The following is a 27709-nucleotide window of genomic DNA, read 5'->3' as shown; positions in this document are numbered from 1 at the left end:
CTTTTAATTAAATTATTTGGTTCTCATGTGACAAGTATAGATGAAACAGCCTGTAATTTTTGCTGAATTATTGATTCCTATATCTCAGCGGCATATACATAGGTTTTATAAAATGGGGTATGACATCTCCTTTATAAACATAAGTGGCATATACTGCTTATCTGCGGAAATGTTTAAAAAATTCATAACGCTTAGATATTCTAATTTCTCAAATTTTCCCAAATCTCGACCACTAGGAAATATGCCAATGTCTTTTATATTTATTCATTTGGCGTAAGCAATTCGGCAGCAGTCGTATTGTTTTCACTTTATTGCTCATTAATCGTAAATAACTGTTTGCCATTGAATTTCTTTATTAGGCCATGATTAACTCGGAGCGAACTTGTAGAATTCCATGAAAAATCTCAAATTAACTTGCCAACGAAAATAAGGTCATTTTTTTTCAATACAATCACAGGAACAAAAGAAGAATGCGCTATGGTTACGCTGAAGTACGCTCTCCATTTTGACGGTCATACACTTGTGAAGCTCAACAAGCTGCCTATATTCCTAGATATATTTTACTGGCAATTATACTGAATTTTGCTTCCTACCGCAAGGTAGTTAGCGCTTGAGTATTTGTACAAACTTTTGGTATTATTTTGCTGTTCACTCATTTGCATTGTGTAGCCATTGAATTAACGGTGTTGGTCGGGCGAAAATGGTTCGTGTTTGGGTCATTTTTAATGTTCAACTTTATTAATTGACTACATAAATTTCTACTAAGCTAGCTAAGGTGGGCAGCTACAATATGTAAAGAGCTATACTATTTATTACAGTACATTAGGGTGATGCAAAAGAAGTGGAAGTACTAAATATTACATATAATTCTTTTAAGCGTATTGAAAGAGAGAGAAAATATCAGCATTTTTTTATGGCGATCCATATTTTAGGGTGATTCCAACTGTGGATGAAAGTACTAGCCCCATATGTATAGTAAAACTCCCAAGGGTTTTTGCATTCTAAGGTATATATTTTTTGAGGCTTATCAAAAGAGGCAAAAAATTCTTAAAATACTTATCTGAGCGGTATGCTGACAGGCCACAATTTGCTAGCGGCGGACGCATACAAGATAGGAATCACACACAACGATAGCTGCAGATTTTGCAATGAGCTAGAAGAGAGGGAAACGCTAGAACACCTTCTATGTTCCTGTCCTGCATTAGCTAGAACCAGATTAAAATGCTTAGGAGCTTTACCATATGAGAAGTTAGAAAACCTCTCGGGGATAGAGCACCAAAGCTTACTCAGATTCGCAAAAGACGCAGATGTCTACTACAAAGAAACGTAAGGGTCTAGCTCCATCTGATAACACTAAGGATCAATAGGTCTATGTGATGGCTTTCAGCCAGCCAAGTCAACCTATCCTAACCTATCTGAGCGAAATAACTATTTGGAATATATATATATAGTAGAATTTAATGAAAAATATTTTTAGAGAATATTTTAAACAATTATTTCCAACAAAATGGTGTCGTTTTGACTCTTTTTTGGATTAGTGTGGAAAATAATACATTTGTAAAGTCGCCCTCTAATGTGTTCTATGAAATTATTTTTCGGGAAATTTTACTATTGGTCGTCTCACACAAAATCTGCATAAAATAGGCGTAAAAGTCATCAGAAAGTAAAGCAGCTAATAGTAATCAAGTACTCCTTAACACATTCATGATGGATGACGCCCAATATCGCTCAATGGAGCGCTCAAAGTGGTGGATACCTACAGAGGCATCTATAGACTATGAGGTAGTCATGCCAAATAGCACGTGCCTTGTGTTTATACATAATAATTTACAGTAATTTTTGAAATGTAAGAATTTCAGAATATTTCGGAAAAATATGAAGATTCATTATCAAATATCGTTGAAAATGAAAGTGACAGTGAGGATTCTGAATTCAAGCTATACGAAAAAACTGCGAGTACATTATGTTTGCTTTCATCGTCATCAAGTGAAGAAGAAGTAGAAGTTGAAGAAAATGATAAGGATTGGTCGGATTTCTAACTAGAAAGATCTAATGAGCAATTTGAAGGAGCTTCTGGACTGAAAATCTTTCCAAACAATCCTCAAAGCATTGCCGATCTGACATCTTTATTCGTTGAAGAAGACCTAATTCAAAAAATTATTTACCAAACAAATCGATATCATAATGCAAATAGCCTAAAGTATAAAAAACATGAACATGGATGTAAACGGGTTGTTGTCACAGTTTCGGCAATGAAAAAAGTATTTGGTCTTATATTACTTACGGGATTAGTAAGGAAAAACAAAATATATAATTATTGGTCGACACACCAATTTTTAGACACTTCAGTTTTCGGTACTACCATGAGTAGAGATCGGTTTTTTCAATTTTGTACTTTCCTAAATTTCTGCGATAACTCAACTGCTTATTCAACGGAAAATAGGTTCATAAAAGTACAAGCCCCGATATATCACATTCTAATACCGAAGAAGCAACCAATGAGCCCTCAACTTCTACACGAACGCCCCGTTTTGACTCAACAAAAAGGTTGTCATGAAATATAAAACATCACGCATTAGTGAAAATTTTGAACAACGGTAAGACAGCAAAACAAAGTTGTCGTGTATTGTATTCGCACAAAATACGTCGATATACGTCATACATGTGTTAGAGCTGTAAAGTTCCCCTACATATTAAAAAATGTTTTCAAGCATACCCCACAAAAAAAAATATTGGATTACTCGTATAATGAAATAAAATGAAATTTGAAAATTATTGAAAAATATGTTTATAATAAATAATAAAAATATTTTGAAGCATAATTTTGTGTATAATCAAGTCCTATGCTCCCTTCTTTAAAATTCAATACAAAAATATTAATTACATAAAAAATTATAGCAATTTTTGTAAACCTATGTGCGGTTGTAGCAATTGACAAAAAACGGCCCCGTACGCACAGTAAGCACAGCCAGCAACGCTCCGTCGAGAATGTGTTAAGATATAGGCTCATAGGCATTTATGGTACGTTGCGAATGCATAAAGCTGCTATTTGTATATGCAATTTTTAGAGCCTTCGAAAAATATTTGCTCGTTCGAGCTCTAAATTTTATTTGTGCCTGAAGTTTTATATATAGATACTAGCAAACCCGGCCCGCTTCGCTGGGCACACTGAAATAGAATAGATATGGTTTAGAACAGAAAAGGTATGGTTTTCATATTATGTATTTCTTTATTCTCATACTATTTATTTATTTATTCAATACCACGTTTTGGTCTCTATCTCGAGACCCTAGTCACGGAGCGGCATGAAAAATACTCTGAACTAAAGCATTCACCAACAGCTTCCATTTGATACCCATATTGAACATACACATCCGAAGGTTACCTGAGTCCACGTTTTGACCTATATCTCGAGACCCCTGTCACGGAGCGGCATGAATAATACTCTGAACTAAAGCATTCACTAACAGCTTCCATTTGATACCCATATTGTACATACACATCCGAAGGTTACCCGGGTCCACGTTTTGACCTATATCTCGAGACCCTAGTCACGGAGCGGCATGAAAAATACACTGCACTAAAGCATTCACCAACAGCTTCCAATTTATATCCATATTGTACAAACACATTCTAAGGTCCACGTGTTGGTCTCTATCTCGAGGCCCTAGTCACGGAGCGGCATGAAAACTACTCTGTACTAAAGCCTTCACCAACAGCTTCCATTTGATACCCATATTGTACATACACATCCGAAGGTTACCCGGGTCCACGTGTTGGTCTCTATCTCGAGGCCCTAGACACGGAGCGGCATGAAAACTACTCTGTACTAAAGCTTTCACCAACAGCTTCCATTTGATACCCATATTGTACATACACATCCGAAGGTTACCCGGGTCCACGTTTTGACCTATCTCTCGAGACCCTAGTCACGGAGCGGCATGAAAAATACTCTGTACTAAAGCATTCACCAACAGCTTCAATTTGATATCCATATTGTACAAACACATTCTAGGCTCCACGTTTTGGTCTCTATCTCGAGGCCCTAGTCACAGAGCGGCATGAATAATACTCTGAACTAAAGCATTCACTAACAGCTTCCATTTGATACCCATATTGTACATACACATCCGAAGGTTACCCGGGTCCACGTTTTGACCTATATCTCGAGACCCTAGTCACGGAGCGGCATGAAAAATACACTGCACTAAAGCATTCACCAACAGCTTCCAATTTATATCCATATTGTACAAACACATTCTAAGGTCCACGTGTTGGTCTCTATCTCGAGGCCCTAGTCACGGAGCGGCATGAAAACTACTCTGTACTAAAGCCTTCACCAACAGCTTCCATTTGATACCCATATTGTACATACACATCCGAAGGTTACCCGGGTCCACGTGTTGGTCTCTATCTCGAGGCCCTAGACACGGAGCGGCATGAAAACTACTCTGTACTAAAGCTTTCACCAACAGCTTCCATTTGATACCCATATTGTACATACACATCCGAAGGTTACCCGGGTCCACGTTTTGACCTATCTCTCGAGACCCTAGTCACGGAGCGGCATGAAAAATACTCTGTACTAAAGCATTCACCAACAGCTTCCAATTGATATCCATATTGTACAAACACATTCTAGGGTCCACGTGTTGGTCTCTATCTCGAGGCCCTAGTCACGGAGCGGCATGAAAAATACTCTGAACTAAAGCATTCACCAACAGCTTCCAAATGATATCCATATTGTACAAACACATTCTAGGGTCCACGTGTTGGTCTCTATCTCGAGGCCCTAGTCACGGAGCGGCATGGAAAATACTCTGAACTAAAGCATTCACCAACAGCTTCAATTTGATATCCATATTGTACAAACACATTCTAGGCTCCACGTTTTGGTCTCTATCTCGAGGCCCTAGTCACAGAGCCGCATGAAAAATACTGTGAACTAAAGCATTCACTAACAGCTTCCATTTGATATCCATATTGTACAAACACATTCTTGACTCCACGTTTTGGTCTCTATCTCGAGGCCCTAGTCACGGAACGGTATGAAAAATACTCTATACTATAGAAATCATCAACAGCTTCCATTTGCTACCCATATTGTACATATACGTCCGAAGGTTACCCGGGTCCACGTTTTGACCTATATCTCGAGACCCTATCTATCAATAGGTATTCAAACTAAACGGAAACCATCTTCAATACAGTGAATACTTAACAATGTGTGTAAGTTTGGTTTAATTCGGTTTAAAGACACGGCGGGTCCACGTTTTGGCATATATTTCGAGACCCTAGTCATCAATAGGTATGAAAATTACCCCACATTAAAGCACTTATCGACAGATTTCATTTGATGCCCATATTGCACATCCACAACCAAAGGTTACACGGGTCCACGTTTTGACCTATATCTCGAGACCCCAGTCACGGAGCGGCATGAGAAATACTCTGTACTAAAGCATTCCCCAACAGCTTTCAATTGATATCCATATTGTACAAACACATTCTAGGGTCCACGTGTTGGTCTCTATCTCGGGACCCTAGTCACGGAGCGGCATGAAAAATACTCTGAACTAAAGCATTCACCAACAGCTTCCATTTGATACCCATATTGTATATACACATCCGAAGGTTACCCGGGCCCACGTTTTGACCTATATCTCGAGACCCCAAGGAGACCAAATTGTGAATCTAAACCATTCTCGAATCCCATTGAACACACACAAAAAATTTCATCAAAATCGGTTCAGTCGTTTAGGAGGAGTTCAGTGACAAACACACGAACATAAGAAATATATATATAAAGATACACCTGGCTTTAAGTATTAAATATCCTGCAAAAATATTCATATTCTTCGGATACATAATTTTAATTTAATTGGTTATAAAAATTTTTTACTTAGGAATGTAAAAGGCTTTGGAGATTCTATTATATGACTCTAGTACTTCAATCTTAAATTGATTCCTTTCCATCTGCAAACAATGACTCAATTTGTGCCCGGCGACCCAAGGCCAATGATATTTTATGTGTTTTAGTGTATTTTATATGAAAAAAGGCCTCTTTGACAATGTTTTGTTTTTTGAAAACGCTAAAAAATACAATAATATTTTTCGTAGGACAAGCATTAATATTGGCCTGCAAAAGCTGCAAAATTGTTACATTTTAATTGAAATAATAATCTAAATTTGAATAATAAAAATAGAAACTAAAAAATAAGGTCATTTATAGGTTTAATTTGCGGTCCTGTAACAAACAGTTAATACACTTTTTTAACAATTTTTTATTTAGATTTTATTCTTTTTGATTACTTGTGGAAAAAATACATGTGTTTTGAGCTTTGAAAAATATAAAGTTTTAGCTGAAGGGCCTTTTCCTATGTACTCTGCGTTAATTAACAATTGCAGCAGAACTTATTGACAAGTTTTTACGATTTCTTAATTTATTTTTTAATTTTAATACAATAATTATTTTTATAAAAACAAAAACATAAATCCAAGTTTCAACTTTTGTTTAAATTTTAAAAAACAATAACCCGTCAACAAATTTTCTTACTCTTCAATCAGAATCTTTAGAAAAATATCCAGTATGCTTTTTTATTGTCCCCTAAATTTTGGTATAAAAAGTGCAAAGTTTAAAGCAGCTCAAAATTGCATGGCTTTTTGCCACCTAACGCCCGTCAGCAAAAAAAATTATCAAAAATCAATGGGATTCTTGAGGTAGTTTAGATTTGCATTTTAGAGGACGAAAATTTGCCTAAAGTTTGGTTAAATTTTAAGGGCCCATGTTGAATGTGAACCACACCTAAAGGTCAAGATTGTTTCTGCATTTCATTTGACATTTTTCAATCTCAGACTAACTCAATTTGAACCAGGGAAAGGCGCATTATCGAACAACGCGTTATAGTTATTCAGGCTTATTATGAAAACGGGCGTTCAAATCAAAATGCATGCGCACTTCGTGAAGAAAATCATCTTCAGTGATGAGGCACATTTTCACCTCAGTGGATTCGTCAATAAGCCAAATTGCCGCATTTGGGCGAATGATAATCCAAGAGTGATTACCGAAAAAACAATGCACCCACAAAGAGTGACTGTTTGGTGCGGTTTATGGGTCGGCGGCATCATTGAGGCCGACCAGGCAGTTACTGTGAATAGTCTTCGTTATCGTGAGATGATAACGAGCTTTTTATGACCCGAATTAAAAGATATGGATGTGGACGACATGTGGTTTCAACAGGAAGGTGCCACTTGTCACACAGCTAACGAAACAATGGCTCTTTTGCGCGAAAAATTTTATGGCCGAATAATCTGACGTCGCGGCGAGTCAATTGGCCGCCAAGATCATGTGATTTGACACCGTTGGACTTCGTCCTTTGGGGTTATTTGAAAGAAAAGGTGTACGTCGATAAGCCAGCAGCAATTTAAGAGCTAAAGGGTGAGATAATTCGGCACATTAACGGCATTGAACCTCAATTATGCCTCAGCGTCATCGAAAATTTGGACCATCAGATGGAGGTGTGCCGCCGAGGCCGATGAAAATTTGTTGCATAAAAGCTGGAAGCTTTAATTTTTTTTGGTTTTTTAGTATAATGAACTGTATTTCCATAAAACAAAAAATATTAATATTTATACAATATTAAATGAGAGACAAATAAATAATTAAAGCTTAGCAATAAATATCTGTGCAATAGTTTTCTATGGCAGAATTGAAAAGTGAAATATTTCAATGGCCTTCCAGTAGGTAGGTGGGGTGGTTGTCATAAAGACACACTTAGACCTTTCGCAGGTCCATTTTGATACCACTGGAGCTTATCCTTACTCTACGTGTTCCTTTTCAAACCATCCGGTAGCTTTAATAAACGAGCAGAGCTTCGTTAGTTTTAGATGGGCTATGTCCGCTACATCGGTTAGATATGCTGTATCAAGAGTGCGCAGCCTTCTCATAGCCAGACTTTCACACTCACATAAAAGGTGTCTGACTGTTTCCTCTTCTTCTGTATTAATACAGCTTCTACAGAAATTGAAGTAGGGGAGTCCTAACCTTCTAGCGTGGCTGCCTATTAAACAATGACCAGTTAATACATCTATCATTTTTCTTATAGCTTCTCTGTTAAATCTTAGCAAGATCTGCGATCGACCGCTGTTCCAGTATCACTAAATATTAACAGATTTAAAAAAACCAATAAAAAAATACAGGTATTTTCTATTACAATGTGGGTACGTTTCTTTCACAATCCACTTCTGAAGGGTGGCGCAACAAATTTTTAGTACATCAACTTTTTTTTTATGCCACCCTAACGTACAGGTGGTATATATATACTATACACACATCCATATTTCATTCGGCTATTGCTTTTGTGCCTGTATGCTCATGAAATTGTTCTCCTTGCTACTAGCAAATAGTTTCTAATTTTCTCAACACCAGCACCACCACCATTCACCACCGCCTTGATATTGCCATTCTAATTTTAAAGGATTTCTTTATTGCTTTTCTATGTAAAACAACTTCGACATTTTCTTAGTGCCTACACTCACCAAACACTAATCAACTCTCATGAGTACTGGTCAACCCCCTACTGTGTTGTAGAAATCTTAATTACCTACCCCTCGAATGAAATGAGCTACGAAAGTGAAAAATATTCAACACATACCTGTCCATTGACGCCTTTATCCTCATCAGTGGCGACCACTTTTATCACTGGACTCCCGTTGGGTGCACCCTCTTCTACTTTTGGATAGTAAGTGCCGCAATCCTTGAACACCGGCTTATTGTCATTTACATCGGTGATGAAGACCACAACGACAGCGGTGGAGGTGTGTATGGTGTGATCACCATTAGCACAACACGAACCATCATCCATTGCTGTCACATTCAATTCATACTTGTCACGATCCAGTGAAATAGCTTTATTATGTAAGCGTATCACACCAGTTATATCCTCGATAACGAATTGCCCAGAAGAGGTGCCACCACCGACAAAACCAAAACGTACATTGTCACCATCTTTATCGGAGGCCACAACAGTTGTGACGAGCGTATTCGGTCCGGCATTCTCATCCACATTCGGTGTATAGACCTGTTGTGAAAATTTTGGCTCCTCATCGTTCTTGTTTTTCGTATAGACGCGTACAGTGGCTGTGCCAGATTTGGAAGGTTCGCCTTTATCTTTCGCTGTGACAATGAATTCATAGTAGGCATTGTTGTTATCGGCATCGAGTTGTTTATTATTGACAATAATGCCATTCGAGTCGACCGCAAAGTGATCATCCGAGACGAGATATTCAATTTCAGCATTTGCACCCGAATCAGAATCCATTGCTTTGACGCGTAGTATGCTCGTACCGAGAGGAATGTCTTCATCCACATTGTGTGCTTGATAATCAGGTAGCTCGAATTTCGGTGCATTGTCGTTGACGTCAGTCACGCGGATGGTTAGCTATAGGAGAGAAGAAAAATAAGCAAATTATAAGAGTTGCTGATTGTTAAATTATGGTTCAAGTATTAAAAAAAGGCGTATGTTTAAAAATTTTTTCAATAGCCCTGTAGCGAACTACGCCCTTTTTTCAGTTTTGAGAGCTTTGAGGTTGTAAATATCTATTTTCGTCTGTCGGATATCGGAAGGTAAAAATGTTGGCTATATTTGGTTTTAATTCGGTGAGATAAAAATAGCTAGGAATAAGCGAATTATATAAAACATGAGCCATTTTTTCGATAGATCTTTGCCCATTTGAAAGGCAATTTCCTAATTTCACGTCTAAAGAAGTACTCGTCCTAAAAAAACTTCACTAGTTCACAAGCTATTTTTGAGGTCAGCTATGTACCATTAAGAGAAGTTTCCAAATACTTCAAAAGGTGTAATAAATGCTTGCTTCCAAGTCTGAACTATACGGCATATGCGATAAAGTCTGCCATCTAAGCCCTCAAAGCATGTGGCGCGTTGTTAAAAATGTGTTAGAACTGAGGTTGTTGGCACACAACACCTTTACTATTTAAAGATTCTGGCAACTCCTGCTGAATTGTCTATTTTAATCTAGCCTGTTCTTGGCAGTCGAATTCAGTATTTGATCCAATGAGGGCAGCTTTGATCATGATCAAAATTTGATCATTAATCTGTACTTGGAGATGTTGTTGTTGTAGCAGTTTACTAAACCCAGTCACTGCAATGTAGTACCAATTGTCTTCGTCTAACTTATCTAACGGTAGGCCCAGGCAACGTGCGGTTTTAGCAGGTTGGGCCCAGAGGGAGAGTGATGTTAGGTGCGTAAGGTTGATGGGACATGTGAAAAGGTGGTTAGTAATGTGCGGAGTGCCGTCATATGCTGGACTTATGTTGGGTATGTCGGGGTCGATTTTAGATAGATAGAAGTTTAGTTTGCTGGAGTTTCTAGAAGGTAGTTGTGCCAAAGATAAGCGGGTCTCTCGGGGTAGCTGAAGCTCTTGTTGTTGGTGTAGCAGCATGAAGTAACAGTCCTTGACCAGATATAATTGCGGGTTGTTCCGGTATCGTAGAACCGACTGTCGTGGTAACGTGAACCTCTGAAGCTCTTCATCTGCTATGGGTGGTGGTTGGACTCCGATGACGGCATTCAGAGGACGGGAGTTTGAGAAGGTGGTAAGTGTCCCCCGATAAATGTCATTTAGCGTCTGTCTCTATATACTGTCCGGTCCAATAGTTGTAGTTTCGTTTTATCTTGGATCTCATCAGAATAGTTCAAAAGATGCCTTCTGACGTGCCCGCGAGGGAAATCTTCGGTAGCATCCTAGCAGAATATAGTTACTGAGTATTTTATTGTGCTCTTTGTTAATAAGCATTAGTGTCTCATTGTGTAGGTGTTATAGGGGTGACATCAGGAGGCATCCCGTGGCTGTCTTGAATGGAGTATTTTGGCATGTCTGAAGCTTAAGCCAATGCGAATCACTAGTTGCAGCCTACCAGATGGTGCAGCACTGTTCAGAACCGGCCGGCCAAATGCCACCAACAACATTTTATTGTCTTTGCCCAAGTACTGCCGGCAAGCGATTTGATGACCATGTTACGGTTTTGGACTTTAGTAGCAATTGCGCTTGTGTGCCCAGAAAAGGAGAGCAAACTTTCAAAGGTGGAGAGCAAACTATCATGCTCATGGCAGCCGATTCTACGTTACCGGAATGACTCGGGTTTTGCCCGACAAAGGTCTGCCGGCCCAGTAAACTAGCCTTGTCTAGTGCACCGTACTTGGAGATCGTGGGGGCCGGCTAGCCGGATTTTGAGCACGATCTTTTCGGTCTTTTTATCTCGCTAGCGATACATTTTTTTATCGCCAGTTACCAACCGTTTCCAAAAATGGCTCGACTGTGTTATTTTCCAGCATAGAATCATCGAATCATAGAACCTCTTCTTAAGATCAGCCTCATGTAAGTGGTTTCAAATGGGTTACTAACTAAGCTTCAGTTCTTGGGTTATATGGTGTAAGTGCTCAAGATGCACTGTGACTTGACGTTTTCCGTGATTTCTTTGAAATTTTTAACGATTAGCCTAGAAGAGCATATCTTATATTGGATGTTCATATTATCAGAACCGCTTTGCCCGTGAATAAGTCTCTGTCTTATGATGTATATAAAATATTTCTTTCTGAGGCATGGCTCTCTGAGCACTTCTAGAAATGGTCAGAACATTTTAGTTCTCTTACAAGTAATATTTTCTTTTACTAGTAGTTTGTAATTTTTTTCACATATACTCTATGCATCATAAGTCACGTCTCCTATATTCTTTAACCTATTTTGTTTCATACCAACAGTGGCTCATTTTTATTACTCTCCAATAGTCAATATTATTGATAAATGGGTATTGAATGCGCTTTTTAACAATTTTAGTGCACACATGAATGCATCTGAATTGTGAGTGTGGCCATCGGCACACATTTTTATTTTCATATTTACATCTGCATATCCGCTGCTTATCCGCTTATGCCATGAATCCTTTCACAATTCTTTAACTGCTTATGTGAATTACATGAAGGCATACAAAGGAAGGCAACCAGAATCATACGGACATATACATATATATTACATTTATTTGTGTGTTTGTGCATGTGCATACCTCAACGGATGTGGAGAAACCACCCGAATCTTCGGTGGCAGTAACTATCAGCGAGTAGACGTGCGGCTGTCGTAAATCTTCGAAATCCAATTCTTTCGCCAACTTAACGATGCCCGACGATGGACCAATATTGAATGTACCAGCGCCTTGTCCTTGTGCCTTCAACGTGTAGCGTATCTCACGATCTGCAAAAGATTTCGCCTTCACCGAGATGATGCTGAAAGGAAGAAGAAGAAAATATGGTACGTGAGTGCCTGCATTCATATATAAGTAAGTAGGAGGTGTAGGTAAGTGGCATAATAAGTAGCTATGTACGTATGTATGTACGTATGTATTTTTATAACAACATGATTATATTATTTTTCTTACGCTTCTTACTTCTGCTTCTTCTTTTCACAATATTTTTGGTTACATAAAATGGAAAATAAATCGGAAATATGCCAGCACAATGATCGATATGACAGAATGATTTTCTTTTTGTTTTTTATTTTTGTGCATGATGAACGCAAGTTTTCATATGCATGGGTGGGTGTGCACGCTTTGGCTAGCATATTTTTTTGTTTTTGTTTGCCGATTCAGGAAATGTCCCCATGTGTCCTTCCGTTTACATTTTTCATTTTACATAAAATGTCATTTGACAGTTGTTTTCCTATCGGAATTTCAATGAGCCGTATGTGACCAAGTCGGTCAGTCGTACTGGCGCTTATTCGCTCAGCTGTGTAGCTGTTCAGGTACTGGCTCTGCTCTTTCTGTCGCTTAATTTGTTTCTGCGCACATTTTGGCTTTGCACAACTTTATTGGAATGTAATTTGCATATTTTATTACAATATAATATAATTCAGGGCGTGCGTGTGTGCGTGTACTTTATATGAATAGTTGGCTGTTTATGCTTGTGAATGTGTAAGTGGGTCTCTGTAACTACCCTGGAGTGAAAAGTCAAAGCGCTTAGTAAGTATTCTAGGTCATGAAATAGTATTTGATCGAAGAAGTCATACTAGTTCGCATGTGGTCGCAATTGTACTAGTCGCAAAATGCCCGATTAGAGGTGAGTTAGTTTTATTAAATATAATATTAAATATTATTATTACGTTTTATATTAAATATGCTATTAAATATTTTTCATTGATATTACAAATATGATTGCTGCAAACGTTGAGAATGCCAGATTTGCGAATTAGGCGAATATGAATGTTGATGGAGCTAATCGTCTGCGCAGTAAATCTTAAAAATCCCACTCACAAGTTTTGTTTTAATTTTGAGTGCAACTAAGCGGGAGTCAACTAGAAAATAATAAAAGCTTTTAAATGATAGGCGAATTGTTATTTTAGAATTTAAATTTATATTTTATGAAATTTTCAAAATTAAATTATATTAACTCTAACAACAAATTTAAAGATACCAAATAATTTAACGCATAATAAAATATTTTTAAAACGCTTAATGAAATTTTTTAATTTTTTTAAATTAAATTAACTTCGACATATACAATTTGATGGCCTCTCGAAGTTCGTAGCGTTTGTCTCGGAGCGAGCGGCTGCAAAAGGCGTCAGTTCTTCAGGTTAGAGGCGGCCTCCTACTATTGAGCATCTGGTCATCTTAACCGTGCAGATCACCAGATCTTTCTTAGGCTTGTAACATAAGGATACTTCACGTTTTCAAGTCACAGGTATACAAATATTTATTTATGCCGATGAGCAATACAGTCTCCAAATGATACCCACAGAACTATTGAAAATCCACCTGTTACGGCAGCATGCACACGAAATTGTGTTTATATGAAAATTGCTCTACAAGTGAAACAACAAAGTGCCCATATTCCATTCGGAACAAGAGGAATTGATAATGATGATGATTTACCCTCAAATGGCTTATTATGAAATAAATTTTTTTACTGGGAATTTTTTGCCAATATCTTTCAGAGATGAATCGTCATGATAATTATTAATAATGCACAATTTTTTCAACTGATTTTTTTATATCCACAATCACTTTTTTGCCAGGTGTAATATTAAGTCGATTAACAAATTTAAAGATAGGAAATAATTTTGTGCAATGTTTTAATGCATCATACAATTTTTTGTTTGAAACTTTCGTTTATCAGTTTTTTCAGACTGCTTCAATTGGCCCAAAACTAGTGACCTCACAAACTGGACTAGACCCTTTTATGTCCAATAAGAACTAGTTCATGCATTGATAAGAAACTTAGACAGAATTTGATTATTTAATTCGTACCCCGCTACAGAGGCCGAGAAGTTATTAGTTGGTCTAAAATAAACGCATACTGACAATTGAAATTTCTTCCACAGAGATCATCATGTTAAAAACACCAGTTGCTATCATACAAAAAATAGAATATGAACTATTTCCGTAGCAAGCAAACTGGTAGTAAAGTAGTTCTCAACTAGCAGATATGTATGACCTGGTATGACTGCAGGGTACACACAAAACAACTCTGGAACAGCTTATTTGCATTTGCCTGTACATGTATATGTATATATGTAGTGGTGAAAGCATCAAGGAAGCAAATTGCTTGATTATATTGTCATTAACGGAACTTGATTCTCGTCGTCCTCTCTGCACTTTGAAAGCAACTTATGTACTTTAATAATACCTATGGACAAGTATATGTATCTATAAATGAAGTATTTACATATTAACGTAGCTACGATATCTCCATAAGCTTGTACATACATATGTAACTGCAATTTGCAGTGAGCCAAAAGAAGTACATTTTAATGATGATCAGAAACATGACTGGCACATTTCAAATTAATTACTTTTATTGAGTGTTGAGGAGCAAAAATACGCTACTCCTCCTGACATTTTGTTAATTTTAAAGAGTCTTAAAAGGTATGTGAATGGGTAATTTACGAAAGGTGCTTCTGAAGTCTTTTTACCATACAATATGAAGAATGGCAATTATGGTAAAAATGTGGGATTGTCAAGTAAATGTAATGAAAAGCGTGACGAGATAAAATAAATAAACTAGGGAGATATCAATTCGGAATACCTTTTCATCTTCCAAATAATTTTGGCAATACATTTTTTTTTTTCTAAAACACTTAAATAAATTTTTAGAAGTAACAACATATGTTATGAAGTAGTAGAAACGAAATTTATTTATTAAGAGTGCTTAAATTGTATTTGGTGCTTATACCCTTTCTCAGGTATTTGGCTCAGCTCCTCCTCTTATTTGTGGTGTGCGTCTTTATGTTGTTCTACAAATGAAAGGACCTACTATACAGTTTTAAGCCGACTTCGAACAGCAGATATTTTTTATGAGATTCTCTTTCTTAGCAGAAATACGCTCGGATGCTTGCCATTGCCTGTCGAGGTGTGACAGCTGTTAGAAAAAAACTTAAAAAAATGTTAAAAACAAAACCGAAGCTCTTTAGCTTTAAAAAACTGCATAACAAAATTATGAACATTGCATTAATCTCGTTTTTATAAATTTTTTCCAATTTACTACTTAGTACACTCAAGCCTACAAATAAACTAGTTTTCAGAAAAACTTAAAGCCAAGTTCAAAATACTTGGATCGCTGGACATGGAAACAGTGGTCGGCTTTCAACAGCCAGACCAAACATCCGATTAGATTTTTTTCATCAAAAATCTTCTCATAAAAACCATATACTTCTCCTTCCGATTTCTGCTTATCAGACTTCTTGTTAGACCTCTTCGAGTTTTGAACTGCAGTCATTCGGATTCGTTGGATTCTCTATTGCAGTTTTTTTCTAATTTAATTTCAATCAACTGGTATCAAGTGCTACTTCTTTGTTTTTTTTTACATCTGTTCGAGTGTTTTTTTTTTTTGTTTTTTTCAAAAATTATCTTTGAGAATCCAGAAAAGAGTCTCATGAGGAGATGGTGGTCTTTCAAATACCAGAAGTTTTCAATATTTGAGCAAAAAGTTTCTTCGAAGAATATTAAAAATCGTTGCTAATATTCGTACTATAGAAGAAAGTAATAGTATCTCGAAACCCGAAAATATTATTGCAGCAGAATATTTTAATATTTCCTGTCTGAATGTTTTGAGTTCGATTCATCCTAATATTTATAATAGATACAGAATCTGAATTGCATTTTTAGGTTTCCATTAGCATGGCAGGGCTTGTTTTTCAAAGGTCTTCAAGATTCTCATAATATAATTTTTAGAAATTTATAGAAGTATACAAACATGGGTACCAGGCAAGGTGAATCTATTAAATGTGGTATTGGCAAATCAGCTGATTTTTTTTTTCTTCTTTCGCCGTGTCCATGTGGCTGTCAGCCCGGAATGAATCAAGGCGAATTCATTTTTCATTTTCTACTTTTCCAATATCTTGCTTTGACAATCAAACGTACAAAGTATTGTTGTTGGTCTAGCGCTACCACCTATTAATTAAAGGCGCCTTGGTACCAGGTAAAAGGAATATATGAATGAAAAAATTGAAAAAGATTTTTTGTTTATAAATAATTATCTTTTTTAAAACATGGGAAAAGAAAAATGTACTTTGCAATTTTTATCTTTTAATATAAGCTTTAAGTCTCTTTGGGTTCACTCATTAAGATTTATTTAAAAACAAAAACCCTAATTTCAACTAAAACTGGCCAATTATCAATTTTGTATTGATTTTGAACAATAAAAAATCGGAAAGGCTATCATGGATAAAAATTCCAATCAATATTTTGTACATGCTTGAAGGCACAAGGAAGTTGATAAATTTTCTACATATTCCTCTATTAATTCATAACCAGCTATGCATATTTGCATTTTTTGGAGCATTCGGCGCTTATACTATGCCTACCAAAGGTTTACTAAATCAAAGGCTTACTGAACACTATGGTGGTATTGATTTTATTACACTGGCAGAAGTAAATAGCATAGAAAATTGTTCTTATAACTTTCTCAATCAGACTCAATTGTATATCATTTTATTTAGAACGAAAAGAGAAAAAAAAACCTGTTCCTAATTCTGGAGCCAACGGAAAGAGATAAAAAATCTGTTCCTAATTCTGGAGCCAAAATTACCGGATGAAAATAGATCTTTTATCAATACGCTTAAGTTTAGAAATGTGAAAATCTTTTTATTTATGCTAACAAATATAAACTTACAATGCACTCAAAAAACTTTAAAAAATTTGAATCATTCTTAAAGGACTCAAGCCTACGTTTATTTTAAACTGATTCTTGTAATTCGTATCACTCATACTTTTGAAATAGGATAAGCTGTTTTCTGACAAAAACCATCTTTTTGTTTAGAAATAGTTTGATTAAATTTTTTTTAAGCAATACATATAAAATAATAACTAGTAAAACAATAATAATAGTAAAGGGAAAAAATTTCTCCCATGACTTCGCCAATATTACCATATCATGTGATCTCATCATATGATATAATCGTATAACCTCGTCATATGATATAGTTGGATGATCTCATCATATGATATTTTCGATTTTTTCATCGTATGCTCTCATCATATGACTCTGTTATATATCATATGATCTCATCGTAAGATATCATCATATGATTTTGTTGATGATTTCGTTTTATGATATCATCTTGTGATCCCGTCTTATCTTGCTTACAAAAAATAATAATATATTTTCGATGAATTTACATCGAGGCCAAATCAATAAGCTATGGACAATCAATTCAATACGAGTACCGTTACGGACAAAGAAATATAGCACTTAGTGTTCTTTATGAAAATTGTTATTTCTTAGAAGATTATCTGATACTCGTTAATATTTTTACGGACAATAAGTCCTTTAACTTTTTTAATTTATCTTTTTGCCATGTTTTAATAGAAATACATATTATTGCGTTGGACAACGAAATAGCGCAGTTCTCCTTCAATCATTAGTTCAGATGGACCTTTTAGGGATGAGGAAGAGGTATTAGTAAAGCCAAAAGTATGCTTTCGAAAGAAATTTCGAAACACACCTATGCAAACGGCTATAATTGCGCAGGAAAGGCCATCGTTAAGAAAAGCAAACGTGACCTTTTTAAGCACTCCCGAGCGATAATGCTGGAAATAAATGAGAAGTATAGCCTGAATATATCAGAAAGATTTATGCGCCAGTAGAAAAAAACCGCTTCTGTCGAAAAGAAATATCAAGGCAAGTTTGTCTTTCGCCAATGCCCATAAAAGCAAAGACGTAAAGTTCTGGAAAATAATACTTTTTACGCAAGAAATTAAAATTAATGTTTTGGATTGGCTCTGATAGGAAAAAGAAACTTGTTCATCGTGACAAAATTCAAAAGTTCAATCCCCGGTATAAAAAGAGATCACAAAGATCGTAAACCTTGGTGGGGGTAACTTGAATGTTTGGGGGCCATTCTCTTCGAAATAGAGTTGTATAAATAACACTTGGATAAGTTTGCACTTTATGGACAACAATATGGATAAGTTTGTTTGTCTTGATATTCTCAAAAACGAGATGGAGTTATTTTCCTTTGGGTCCATGCCATTAAACTGGTTATTCATTCGTGATAACAACTCCAAGCATGCAGAAAAAGCGATGAATAATTGGCTCTCCAAAGAAATAATTGCAGTTCTGGATTGGCTTTGTGTTCACAAAGCCCCGACATTAATGTATTGAAAATTTGTGGAACGATGTTAAGGTTAGCGTTAGGCAAAAGAAAAAAATAATTAAAAATCCCAGTGAACTATGACAAGGAATGCAGGTAGCATTGAACACTATTCCTTAGAGAAATGCCAAAGGTTAAAATAAAGTTTACTTCGCAGGTACGAAAAACTCTTAAAACAACAGAAGTCAACGAAATACTAATCTAATAAGAAACTAATGAACAAATTTTACCTATTTGTTATAACTAATTTCTGTTTTCTTGCAGATCAATAACTTTCAGTGTCCAGTTCAAAACGTGTTAAACTCCGATTTTCCAATTCGTTATAATTATTTATATTGAATTGTTATTTATTTAGTCTCAAATAAAAAAAATAGATTTGTGAAAAAATAACTGGTGATCCAGTAATCAAATTATCAAATAATCATCATTTATGTTAGTGGCAGGTCAATCACCTAGCCTGTCAGAAATCAAAATAGATTAAAGAAACCAATGTAAGACTGAGTCTTCCGAAGCACTATGCTCTCGAGAAGAGTGAGCAAGGAAAAAAAATGTTATTCTGGGCAAGTGCGCTATTTCTCTGTCCATAGCTATATTTCATATTAAATATGTATTTCAGGCATATATAGGGTTTTTCAGTAAGAGCGCTTCAACTTTTGAACTTTTTTGAATAAAACACAAACGGTTTGACTTTTTTAACTAATTTTTTTTTTATTATCGAGTTTGAACATATATATTTAAGTATGAAATTCGATTTCTTTTGTATGACCACCGCGTGCACGTTTTACGAAGTCCAATCGTTGAACCCAATTTTCGACCACTCTTTTGCATAAATCGGCCGAAATTGCAGCAATTTCGCGTTCAATATTGGCTCTGACCTCACAAATCGTCGCCGGCTTGTTACTGTAGACCAATGACTTCACATAACCCCAAAACGGGACGGCTTATTAAATGGACCGTAAAATGGCCGTAATGCTCTTAAAGTAGCAGCAACAGAACGATTATTTTCATAAAAAATTTGCACGATTTGCAATAGTTGCTCAAGTGTGTAACGTTCCATGGTGAAATATATACTAATGAAGTTTACAAATGACAAGCGAAAAATAAAAAATATTGCGTCGTTCGCCCTCCCTATCGGAAAAAAGTTTAAGCGCACCTATTAAAAAATCCTATAGTAATAAGATCATTAGGAAAAAAATATTATCACCATCGTATTCAGTTATATTCGAGTTCTGAATAAGCTGTCTCTAGTATCCTTTTTCGAATATAAAATTAGTCTTTCAAATGAGAATGAAATTAAAATTTTTATTTACTAGAAGGCGTAAAAAGAAAATTTCAACACATTGCCTCATAGCCAGTAGGAATAAAACACGATTATATTGGTAAATATTTATAACGAAAACCGAGTATATTTTCTGACTGTTTTCATTGGGCCATAGTGGACTGCCACCTCTGGTGGTGTATTGTGCTCGACTGCGAGCTTGTGTTTGAAAACTTCTAAGGAATTTGAGCACTTTCTCAGGCTTTCTGTTTCATATGAACCAGGGATTTAGAGTTACACCACCCAGAGGAGAAAGTCTTCGTCTTCGTAGAGATGCAAGTTTGCAGAAGATGAGCACTGAAGGTCTCATCTTCCAGTTCGCAAAAACTACAGACGCTTGTTTCAAAATAGTTTCCTAGTTTTTTTAGCTGATAACAAAGAGTACAGTTCCCTTTATGGTATTTAGAGAGTGCGTAAGTCGTCTCTATACAGATTTAGAAGCCTAGTATTCTGCTATAGTCTAGAGTACGTAGTCTTCTACAGGGTGGGCCATATAGCGTTTGCTTTTTGAACCACCTATTTTTTTGAGAATGGAAACACAAATGACAAGTCAATTAATTTACTTAAAGGTTTGACATTTACTAAATGGGACGCTATACGCTTGAACAAAATTGGGAAATATTGAAAATCTATTTCCAAAGTGGTGAGTATTCTTCTTCTTCCCCGGTTACAGTCAATGGCGAGCGTTACCGTGACATGCTCAACGAGTTGTTTCCAAAAATTGAAGAGGATGACATGGACGACATTTGGTTTCACCAGGACAGTGCAACTTGGCACACTGCCAAAGTTACACTCGAACTTTTGGCTACCGTTTTTGAAAACCGAATAATCAGCCGAAATTCGGATATAGAATTGATTTAAGCCCGTTGGGCTATTTTTTGTGGGGAGCCGTTAGGGACATTGGTGCTTTAAAACACGAAATCGAGTTGCCATTCATTGGGGTTGATCGAATTGCCTACTGTAAAGCCAGTCGTGGCAGTCATTTGAACGATATTATTTTTCATTCATAAATTTTAAGTTGCGCCACTTTTGCAGAAAATGTGTGCTGTGTTCTTATAAAAAACATACATATATACTTATACAGGGTGGCTGATGAAAGCCGCTACCAAAAAAAAATTGAATAACTTTTTTTCTTTTTAAGTTATCTGTTCCATTTTTGTTTTAATTTGCAGATTGATCTTTAAAATTTATTAAAATGGATAACTGGGACACGCAAACAAGAATTTGGATAGTCCGCCGCTATCACGCACTGGAGTCCGTAGTTTTGGTACAGAGAGAGTACAGGCGGATGTTTGGCGGCGATCCCCCGAGCAGATGGACCATAATGAGACTGGTGAATAATTTTGCTGAGCAAGGAACAGTCGCAAGAAGGCCTTATCATCGAAACCCACCAGTTCGGACGGAGGAAACGATCGCTGCTGTAGCTGCAGCTATACAAAGCAATCCAAGGGTTTCAACAAGAAGCTTATCTGCTCAACTTGGTGTCAGCCGACAGTCTTTGCAAACAATAATGCACAAAGATTTAGACTTATTTCCCTACAAAATTCAAATGGTTAACAAACTCAATGCAGCAGACTTGCCGATTCGCTTGGAATTTTGCCAGAAGATCCTGCAAATGGTGGAAGAAGACCAAAACATGTTAAACTGCCTTTTCATGTCTGATGAGGCCCATTTCGATTTAAACGGCAATGTGAACAAACAAAATTGTCGAATATGGAGTACTTCTAACCCACAGATACTCCACGAGACGGAATTGCATCCTCTTCGCGTGACAGTGTGTTGTGCGGTTTCTTCACGCTGTATTGTCGGGCCTTATTTTTTTGAAGAAAATGGTCACACCGTTACGGTTACTGGAGACCGTTATTTGAAAATGCTGAAAGAATTTTTCTATCCAGAACTACGCCGAAAGAGAATTCCTTTCAACTCTGTGTGGTTTCAACAAGATGGGGCAAAGTCTCACATAGCCCAGACTGTTATGACAGAGTTGCGACGAAAATTTCCCAATAAACTGATTTCAAGAAACTCCGAATTTCGTTGGCCCCCCAGGTCGCCTGACCTTACTGCACCTGACTTTTTCTTGTGGGGTTTATGTAAACAAGAAGTTTATAAAACAAAGCCAACAAATTTGGATGAACTAAAACAATCCATTCGGGCAACAATTGCGGCTATTCCTGTCGCCACTCTCAAAGCAGCAATGAACAACTTTTTACTAAGATGCCGAACTTGTGTCAACGAGCATGGGGGGCATTTAAATTCAATTATTTTTAAAACTAGTTAAGCTAATAGGTCTATTTATAAGTTCGTGCGGTTTTACAACAGATGGCGTAACTTGATTATTATTCCATCGATCCACATTTCCAAACATTCATTGGAGAGCTACTGTCGTAAGGCACAAACGTCAGTATAAGTTTTTTATTTGAAGCGTAAACAACAATATTTTTACCACACTTGAAAATGTCGAATTTCGTGCCAAATAATGTGTTTTTGCGGGGAATTCTTCTTCATTATTTTAATAGCAGCCGAAAGTCATCGTATCTTGGTGGAAGTTTATGGTGAGCATGCTCTATCTGAGCGAACGTGCCAGAAGTGGTTTGCACGCTTTAAAAGTGGTGATTTTGGCTTGGAAGACGAAGAACGCGAGGGTGCGCCGCCAAAGTTCATGGATACCGAATTGGAGGAATTGCTCGATCAAGATCCGGCTCAAACGCAAGAAGAGGTTGCAAAAACTTTGGGAGTTGATCAATCAACCATTTCCAAACGTTTAAAAGCCATGGGAATGATCCGAAAGGTAGGCCATTGGGTGCCGTATGAATTGAAGCCAAGAGACGTTGAACGCCGTTTTATGGCATGCGAACAACTGCTTCAACGGCACAAAAGAAAGGGTTTTTTGCATCGAATTGTGACTGGCGATGAAAAGTGGGTCCATTACGACAATCCAAAACGTCGGGCAACGTATGGATACCCTGGCCATGCTTCAACATCGACGTCGGCGCAGAATATTCATGGCCTGAAGGTTATGCTGTGTATCTGGTGGGACCAGCTGGGTGTTGTGTATTATGAGCTACTGAAACCGAATGAAACGATTACGGGGGATGTCTACCGACGACAATTGATGCGTTTGAGCCGAGCACTGCGAGAAAAACGGCCGCAATACGCCGATAGACACGACAAAGTTATTTTGCAACATGACAATGCTCGGCCACATGTTGCACAAGTGGTCAAAACATACTTAGAAACGCTCAAATGGGATGTCCTACCCCACCCGCCGTATAGTCCAGACCTTGCGCCATCCGATTACTATCTCTTCCGATCGATGCAACATGGCCTGGCTGACCAGCACTTCCGTAATTACGATGAAGTCAAAAAATGGATCGATTCGTGGATTGCGGCAAAACCGACCGAATTTTTCACAAAGGGAATCCGTGAATTGCCAGAAAGATGGGAAAAAGTAGTAGTAAGCGATGGACAATATTTTGAATATTAAATTTGTAACCATTTTACGTCAATAAAGTTTCAAATTTCGAAAAAAAACCGCACGAACTTATTCATAGTCCTATTACATTTAATAAAATTTAATGACCTTCAACTTGAAAAAAAAAAATAAATGAATTCCATACACTAAAGAAAAAGTTATTTGAGTTTCTTAATGTAGCAAAATTCATCAGCCACCCTGTATAAGTATTAATATTTCTTTTAATCTTTTCACACTTACTCTGAATCCTTTTTCTGATTCTCCGGTATCTCCGCCTCATAGCTGGGCATATAGAATTGCGGTGCACGCTTGCCACCCACAATCGATAAACGCTCTTCGGGTGTGCTCTGGAAGCGACGATCATCTACTTTGCCATTTTGATCCTCAGCTTTGACATATAAAACATATTCCATGTCCAATTGGAAAAGATCGGTGCCACGTGTGCGTACCACGCCAGAACGTTCGTCTACCTCGAAGCGACCACCTGTACGATCTCTCACTATGAAATAGTGAATATTGTGATCGGTATCGGGATCACGTGCTTGCAATGTAAACACGGGTGTATTGGGCGGAGCATTTAGTTGGACTACGGCTTGCATGGGCAGTGGGCGATTGATGAAATAAGGCGGTTCATCGTTCACATCCTTGACATGGATGATGACGCGTTGATTGTCAGTGTATTTGAGGTCGGCTGGAAGTGAAGAAAGAAAATTTTCAAATATTAGTTTTGAAGTACGGCTAATGGAAAAATGGAAAAATAGGTGAAAAATAAAATATACACAACAGAATCACTCAAGAATAGCAAATTTACTTAGTGAGCGAGAATAGATGAAAATATTTCACTCACTTCGGGATGTTTCTATTATCTTCCACTCAGCAAATTCTTCATTTACAAATAAATTCAGGCGACACAAAGCAATAATAACAAAAACTAATTACTTATTTTAATTTATTTCTAATTTACTGCTTATACTCGTACCTTAACATCAGCATTCAGATAAAATTAATTTACTGCATTTGCACATGAAAGCGAAAGAGGATTACAATCCTTTGTTAAGCTAACTTTGTTGCAATTCTTGAAGCCGTATATGTATGCTTACTCGCTAGGCACACTTACTCGCATTACACACACCTCGAATACATGCACACAACTACATACATACATACATACATACATACACACATACATACATACATACTTATGTATGAAGAAGAAAATATGTGCCCTGAAGTGCGCACTCGACTTTCATGTATCGATTCATTTGAGTATCCCTATTCTATGAACTCGACAAGGGGGATACACACACTCAAAGGAGCATATAGAGTTTCGCCAAACGATCTGAGAACTATTCAATTTCACTTAAGCCATTAAAATGCAATGAATTAGAAAAATAGCAATAAATATCGAATACAGGAGCTGTTGGCTTCAGAAACAGTAAAACTTCTATGTGTGCAAATACTCCATTGAATGCGCAGGAACAAGCAAACAAACCGATAAAGCGTACATATGTACATTCAAATATGCGGAGATGTATGTATCTACATATGTATGAGTGTGTATGCTTGTATTATCTACATATGTACCGCAACACCTTCCGCGCTTGTTGAAAGTGAACGTCGTAAACAAAGGCACAAAAAAATCAATAAAAGCTTTTCCGCTAGCCAATCAGACACGTTCAATTTACGCAAAAACATACACTCGACTACTGTAAACATTCTATTTTGTGTCGGTGTATGTGTCTGTGTTTGCAGTGAAGCATACATTCTCACTATCCGCATTTGTTAGTAAACAACAGCCGAGTCTATATACCGGAAAAATCCAATCATGTCGGTAGGAAGTGTATCCTTTTAAAAATTTTACCAATAACTTGTACACCAAAAACAAAACCGAAATATAAGCAGTAATAACCCAGTAAGCAAATTTGTTAAGGATATTATACACATTTCATATTTCATGGGTTTCGGTATCAGGATTTCATAATTTATTGAGCCTTACGCGTTGGGAGACTCTCGGAGGGAGTGTTGCTCCTATAAGAAAGCGCGGAAAACAAATTTGGTTGCGTTTTCTTCAATTTATACCCCCATAAGTTCTTTGAGGTGTACAGAGGTGTGCTGGGCGAATGAAATTTTTATTTTTTTAATATATTTTTTGCATTGTAACTAGTTAATGTAAGTAACTGGCGAAGAATTTGTTTAGGATTTTGCGTTGTACAAATGAGTTATGATGCCCTGCACACTTCTTGCAGAATAGTTGGCTGCTGCATCAGGTAATCAGCTGCTGATCAGGCTTTTTCAATCTTTCTTTCCACTCATTCCGATCAGTGAGAGCTGAAGCTTCGCTATTAACATGGTGAGACAGCCTCTTCATGGCGAAAGAAAAGCATGCATACAAACGTAGCGAATATTATGCGTAACTCGTTAAAAATTTTCAAAACAATTTTTTGTTTTGTGATTTTATGAGGAGACTTTTCATAGAGTAATACGCTCGGGAAAAAACTTTTTCTATCGTTTGTTGTTTCATGCACGGGATTTAAACCTGAGAACTTCCGAATCGTAATTACGTATCAACCCATTCGGCTACCACAGTCGATTTTTATAATATAGTCGCACAGAAAACAGGAAACCTCTTCGCAGTTGGTTCAGATATGAATAGAAAGTTTGCTCAAAATGTGTTCTGCAAAAAACTCTACGCTCAACTTCACTTCAGGCTGCCTGCCCACTACAGTCAACAGTGTGTTTCAGTGTCCCCAAAAACACGAAACGGTGAGACATATCCTTTTTCCATCACCATGGTTCAGTAATTAGCGACATATGCTTGAAAGAGTGTTTGGTGAAAACATAATGTTGTCAAATCTTATTCCACATATGTGCGAAAACGAAGAAACCTGGAAAAAGACATGTACAGTGGTCGAAAATATAATGAGCTCGTTAACACAATGTAATGAAAAAAATCGGGCTTGGACAGAATGCCAATAACAGGGGATTTAGTAATTATACACTCACAATGGCCTCCCGACGTACTACTTAATGGAGAAGTTCCGGGATGATCTACTGTCGGACATGAGGCTGGGTATAGTTGGGTTTAAGTTTCACACCATGGCTTCGGCTCACACAGAAAAGAGCAACATCAAAAAAACAGGCTATAGCAGGAAAATGTCTGGCCGATGAAGTGGTTAGGTCGGGCATCGTTTTTGAGGTGGTTTTTCCGTGCAACGAGAGTGTGGGACTACTGCTGAACGGGACTAAAATGTACATGGAACGGAGACTATAAAGAGAGCTATTGAAGGAAATAACTCAGTAGTAACAAATGTTTTAGGCAATAAATCTGAGCTATAAAATCACTTGGTTAAATTCTAAGAAAGACAATACAAAATTTCCAATTTTACAAAGAAATTGATAGGTTCGGTCCTTGGGTTTTTTCTAGTGTAATTGTTATTGATAACTAGTTTAATTGAGTGTCTTGATGGAACTTTGATAAATAGTCTAAAACTACGACCATAGCAGTATGGAGGATGAGTATATAACATCACCTAAGCATCTACTCCAGATTTGCAGTCTCACGAGGTTAACATTCAAACATCTTGGACTTCACTTTTTTATACAAAAACGAAGCTAGCGGTGATCGACAACTTTATTATAAGCACGCAGCGATGTTTTAACCGCAATTCCTAAATTATGATTGATATTGTAGACCTGTCTAGTTATCTAAAAAAATTATTTGGCATTTTATCTTTTATTAAAGATTTCCTGCTAGGGTATGAATTAGTGAGTTGGTTGAACATTATTTATAAATAAGCTTGAAAATTCTTGAAAAACGAAGTATTTTCTGTCCAATCTCAAGCCTCAATTACTGCGATTTTTAGAGCTAACATTATTTCAGCGTTCAGCGAAAATCTTGTTTACTTCGCCTACCAACCTATTTTCAATGCCGCACTCACTACTGCTTACTGGGTTGCAACACCACTCAAATAAAGTTGTTTATGCGTACGAATGAAGAATACCAAAACACGCACAGAAACAAGTAGTGTCACATTAACCCTGTGGAGTAAAACTGAACCAGTGAAACAAATTTATGGTTTGGGAAGATTTTTCCAATTTCGAATTACTTCACTACCCATGTCGCTAATGGCGTTATCAGTCTTCAAACGGTGTCAAAACCGAAAAAATAGCAAAAAAATTCAACAGCTGCTTTTATGAAAGAGAAGTAACGCAAACTAGTCATGATTCTAAATTCACTAGACGCTAACCAGTGCGGTATTAG

General features: G+C 36.9%; 1 protein-coding gene across 1 annotated transcript in view; it reads right to left on the bottom strand.

The window, feature by feature from the left end:
• LOC128864820 (neural-cadherin-like) overlaps window positions 1-27709 on the bottom strand; it is a 154428-nt gene that overhangs the window by 93623 nt on the left and 33096 nt on the right. The window contains exons 4-6 of the mRNA XM_054104576.1: window positions 23689-24139; window positions 12084-12300; window positions 8655-9440 (exon numbers count right to left, since the gene is read on the bottom strand). Of these exons, the coding sequence (XP_053960551.1) occupies window positions 8655-9440; window positions 12084-12300; window positions 23689-24139 (1454 nt within the window). The remainder of the gene's footprint in view (window positions 1-8654; window positions 9441-12083; window positions 12301-23688; window positions 24140-27709) is intronic.

Source organism: Anastrepha ludens, chromosome 5 (genome assembly GCF_028408465.1).
Source record: "Anastrepha ludens isolate Willacy chromosome 5, idAnaLude1.1, whole genome shotgun sequence".
Classification (NCBI taxonomy): Eukaryota; Metazoa; Arthropoda; class Insecta; order Diptera; family Tephritidae; genus Anastrepha; species Anastrepha ludens.
Note: the sequence above shows the minus strand (reverse complement) of the source record. Positions and strands in the feature narration are given on the sequence as shown.